Genomic DNA, 4,873 nt, shown 5'->3' on the forward strand with positions numbered 1-4,873 from the left:
AAAATTATTCAAAAAATTTGCCATTGCTTTGAATTCTTGCAGCTATAGTTACATATTATATTATATTATTATATTCCCCTACATAACGTTTTAACTTTTAACGTTATATATAAGAGGGCCTGGAGAAGTATACCAGTGCTGTGAATTATATTTTAGAAACATCGCGAGAACCGTGACATTCCTAATATGTATAACTCCGATTCGGTTACCCGACACGGGTCATATTTTCCTTAAAATGAAAAAAATACTATACATATTTCAAATGCGAAAAACATAACACATGTTGTATTCCATATTGATGTCTGATTGTTTTTCTTGTCAGATCGTAGACGTTTGTGATGTACCTATTTTTTACAATACCATTTTTATAATTGAACATAAATACCCAATTGTGTTTTAAAGATGTTCTAAAAATTACCTGTGATGCGAGAAAAGAAATCGTGTCCAATAATATATAACTGCAACCCAATTTATCGCTACGTCAGCCATCAGGGTGTGTATAAAAAAAAACACCAACGAACGAACCATAATTAATTGAATATAAATATGATCCATATTCCATAATATGAAGGGTTGTTTTTTTTTTTTTTTACGGAAAAATAATAATCCGTAACTTATGCTCGATAATAATAATAAAAAAAAATTATAAAAATGATATTAGCGTAACACGAATCTCTCGTGATTATTAATTTTTATGTACTAGACTTAATATTCAATAATTTGATTAAATAATTCTTTGATTAACAAAACAAGTGCAAACATTTTTTGTAACTATTTGAATAAAATATAATATTATACTTGACAACTCGCTACATTTGGCAGAACTAAAATTAAAGATAAAATAACGTACCGGTACCTACCTAAACCGGCCATTTATGGTTACCTATGAACCCAGTAATAGCTATTGTTCTCTGCACAGTATATTCTAAAGTTCTAGATCTAAACATAACATTTGAGATGATTTTTGGGATAAAATAAAACACAAAATAACATATAAATAAAAACCATGGTTAATAGGTATAATTTTTGTTCTTAAATATATATCAATTTTTTAACAAAAATATTTATATACAATTTTTTTTTTTCATAATGACAATAGTCTACAGTGTTTTAATCATCTGGATTCCATCTAGGTCACCTAGTGAGTGGTAACTAGGAATAATGTCAAGGCTCGTAATGTTACGTTGTTTTTATTTTTTACCTACCTACATATATGTATATAGTTTTCGCGAACACAAGTCACAATTAAAAATAATAATAGGTAATCATAATAATAATAATAATAATAATAATAACCAATCCGTTTGGCTTCACACATTGAGCAAAAAAACGTTTAGTCTAAATTTCATTCGCAACGAAAAAACAAACATAGGTAAGTCTTAAGTTAATGTTTTTTTTCTTTTTTTATCGTTCATAGATTTAACATTATACAAACAATTAAAAGCATTTTTATTCAACAAATAGTGGACGTGCGGTTAAACAAAATAACATTATATATAAAAAGAAAAGAGACCTAAACAATGTATTGGTAATTTTATTTCTTTATAAGTACGTTCAAATATATAGATTGTCTGATCTCTGTTGAGCTTATATATAATAATAAAAAAAAAAAATAATAATAATAATAATAATAATAATAGAAATGTAAACGAAACAAAAATATTGGTTATAATTTTAATTACAAAGAAAAATAATGATAAACGGGTAAAAAAAAATTATTATAATGATAAAAAACTTAGTAAATTTCTACCTTGTTATATTATTTATATAATATATATTTTTATTAGTTGATGAGCATTAAACTAAATTATCACATTGATATATAAAATGTAAGTAATTGAACGGAACAGGGTGAAACTAGTATCTGAGTTATAACAAAATAAGATGAGTCAGGTACCTAGTTCAAACATAAAATGAACAGTACCTATAATAAAAAAAAAAAAAAAAAAAAAAATAATAATAGACAATCCAACAACGATGGATGGTTTAATTGCAAAATCTGTCAGCTTTGGAGAGTGTTATCGAAGGTCAAGATTTAGATAAAAACATAATGAAATAACGATTATACAATTTGTAATACAGAATTAACTAAATGAAGTTGAAAAGGAACCTGACCTATGAGAATATTAAACTAACAATGACTTTATGATTTACAGCTTTTCAAAATAATAAAAGTGATGTCAGTGATGATACATTTTGTTAAATAAACTCAAGATTTGGATGATCTAAGTTTAAGTGAAATGCTTGAATTTCATTTATAAAGAAAAATAAAGTCATTATAACATAAAAACTGCAGGAAAGCATGACAAATTTTTTAATTAGGTATGTAATATTTATTAACATAGGTAAAAATAATAATAATAATAATAATTAATAATCATGATAATAATAATAATAATAATAATAATAATAATAATACCTAATAATATATGAATTAGATGTTGTCAAATTGAAATGATGGCAGAACTCGATATTCTCAACAAAACATAATATGTTACTAACTTACCTAAATTATAAATATATATCACATATTGAAATGTTAAAAAACAAAATATCCCTTAGGTCATCTAAGCTGCCACAAGTCTTCATTGACTGTATCCCTTCTGATGTTTGGCATTTTTAGAATCTTCTCTTTGGCTTCTTTGGTGATCTTTGTGCATCCGTATAGATCTATGGACCGCAACAGTTTACACGAATCTGACAAATGCTCCAGACCCTTGTCAGTGACTGAGTTGCACTGGCCAATATTGAGCACCTCGAGGTTGCGAAGCGATTTCGATATGTACAGTATGCCATCATCAGATATTTGGCATGAACCTAAGGACAGGGTGTGCAGGCCATATAATCCATGGGAGACATGGAGAAGTGCCTGGTCGCCGATCTTATCACAGAACGACACATTGAGGCTGCCCAATTTGGTACAACCTTCGGACAGGTAACCGATGCCAATATCGGAGATGTTGTCGCATGCACTCAAGTTCAGCTCGTCTAGAGTGTTCATACGTGACACATAATTGAGACCTGTGTCGGTGATGTTGACACAGAAGCTAAGGTTGAGACTGCGCAGGGAGCGCAAGCCCTCAGATACATACTTGAGGCCCTCATCAGTGATGTGCTGACAGTCTTGTAATCCCAGGAACTCGAGTTGCGCGTTTCCGTCGGTCGAGTCCTTGCTGGCGCCACTAATGTGCGACAGGCCCACGTCAGATAGGTGCCAGCACGACCGTAAGTTGAGATACTTGAGTTTCTTGAGTTTCCTCGCGATGTGCGAGAAACCCTTGTTGGTGATGTACGAGCAGCCCTGGATTTCGAGGCGGGTGAGGCCACGCAGCGTGTCAGCGATGCGTATGAGACCGCCGTCCGTGAGTTGTTTGCACAGCGACAGGTTAAGTTCGGTTATGTTCGGGTGGTGTTCAAGGAACATTTGGTGCAGGTCTTCGTCCTTGATGTGGTAACAGCCGCTCATGTTCAGCGACACCAGGTTGGGTACGTTCTGGACAATTTCGCGCAGACACTTGTACCGGGACACCGACAGCACCTGGATGCGCTTGATGCCACGTTGCTTGAGGCTTTCGTACATGGGATGCGACGACCGGCACATGTCGATCTTGGCCTCGACGCCGCGCCACACGGACTTGTACCAGGCAGCCTCGCGCCACGCGGTGCACACCTGAGCGGCACGGCCCTTGTCCGGCACGTCCAGGTAGCTGAAGATTAACGCCAGTATTTCGGGGTACAACCGGTGCACGTGCGTGGGTCGGTTTTCGTCGTACTGGCACCCACCAGCCATCGTCCGCCGGTCCACTGCCGTCGATGACTTGACCTTGCGCGCGGCCACGGGCTGTACGTGTGCCTGGTACGGTTGCACTCGGTACGGCTGGAACCGCGAGATGTGCCTGTACGAGATGGGCACCTCCGTGAAGCCACCCAACTCGTCCATGATAGTTCCGTACGGTCCGGCCGACATGGCGTGTCGCGCGTGCACTGCGCTGTCGTCACCGTCGGCGGTGCGTGTGCTGCAGCTCGCACCGACGGCGTTGGCTCGCGTTCCTTCCGCGAACTCTCGAGGGGCCGCGTCAGCAACGCATCGCGAAATCGGCGGAGACGACGACGGCAACGCACTTCATGGCGGAGCGAACGGCGCTGGGAGAAAAAAATGCGTAAACAATTGTTAACTACTGCGATTTAATGCGGGGGGGAAAAAATTAATATTAATAAATCCACAGTCACGATCGCGCACACAACCAAAATACGACCGTATCGCGAAATATCAAGTGCGCGTTTGTCGTATCATGGACACGCACGTCACGACAGCGTATACCGTACTGACGACGTTAACGGGGGAACGGGTCGGACAAAAAAACCATGTATAACATTGCGTGTGTGTGCGTGTGCATATGTGTGTGTGTGTGGCGATATTTCAAACGAATGGTCTTGGTGGTGGGAGTTGAGGTGGGGAGTGGGGCGACCGTCAAGTCGTCGTACGGTGCGGAGGGAGCGCGGGGTGTTTGTGTTCGTTTGAATAGTGGAGGGGACCTACGACCGCGGACGAGTGAGAGAGTGACGAGAAACGGAGCGACTGTGAGGGACAGGGAATGAGCGTGCGATAAAATGAGTGGGATAGAGAACGAGTGGGGGTATGTGGGATTGGGAACGAGCGTGCGAGAGAGGTGCAACGATTGGTGGGTGAGAGAGACGCCGACGCGGCGTCGGCCGCGTTCGGCTAGTGTCGCCGCCGCCGGTGCTGCCATCCGACGACAGCCGCGTTTCTCAACGTTCTCGTCGTCGTTCACGTCGTTGTGACGTCGTCTTTCAGCCTTCACGGCTTCACTACTTTTGTGCCCGGCTCGTCCGGACGGCCGCCGTCGCGCGC

General features: G+C 39.4%; 1 protein-coding gene across 1 annotated transcript; it reads right to left on the reverse strand.

Moving 5' to 3' along the window:
- Positions 1-1,767: 1,767 nt before the first annotated feature.
- Positions 1,768-4,596, reverse strand: LOC112594742 (F-box/LRR-repeat protein 14). The gene is made up of 2 exons (XM_025339701.1): positions 2,507-4,596; positions 1,768-1,924 (listed from the first exon to the last, which is right to left on the reverse strand). Exon 1 carries the CDS (start codon positions 3,965-3,967, stop codon positions 2,564-2,566), a length of 1,404 nt encoding a protein of 467 aa, XP_025195486.1. The 5' UTR covers positions 3,968-4,596; the 3' UTR covers positions 1,768-1,924; positions 2,507-2,563.
- Between the last annotated feature and the right edge of the window lie 277 nt (positions 4,597-4,873).

This window comes from Melanaphis sacchari, unplaced genomic scaffold (assembly GCF_002803265.2).
Source record: "Melanaphis sacchari strain LSU unplaced genomic scaffold, SCAv2.0 Contig23_pilon_pilon, whole genome shotgun sequence".
Classification (NCBI taxonomy): Eukaryota; Metazoa; Arthropoda; class Insecta; order Hemiptera; family Aphididae; genus Melanaphis; species Melanaphis sacchari.

Bases quoted from the DNA above. Each gene is read 5' to 3' on its own strand.
- LOC112594742 (XM_025339701.1), bottom strand. From the start codon at position 3,967: ATGTCGGCCGGACCGTACGGAACTATCATGGACGAGTTGGGTGGCTTC.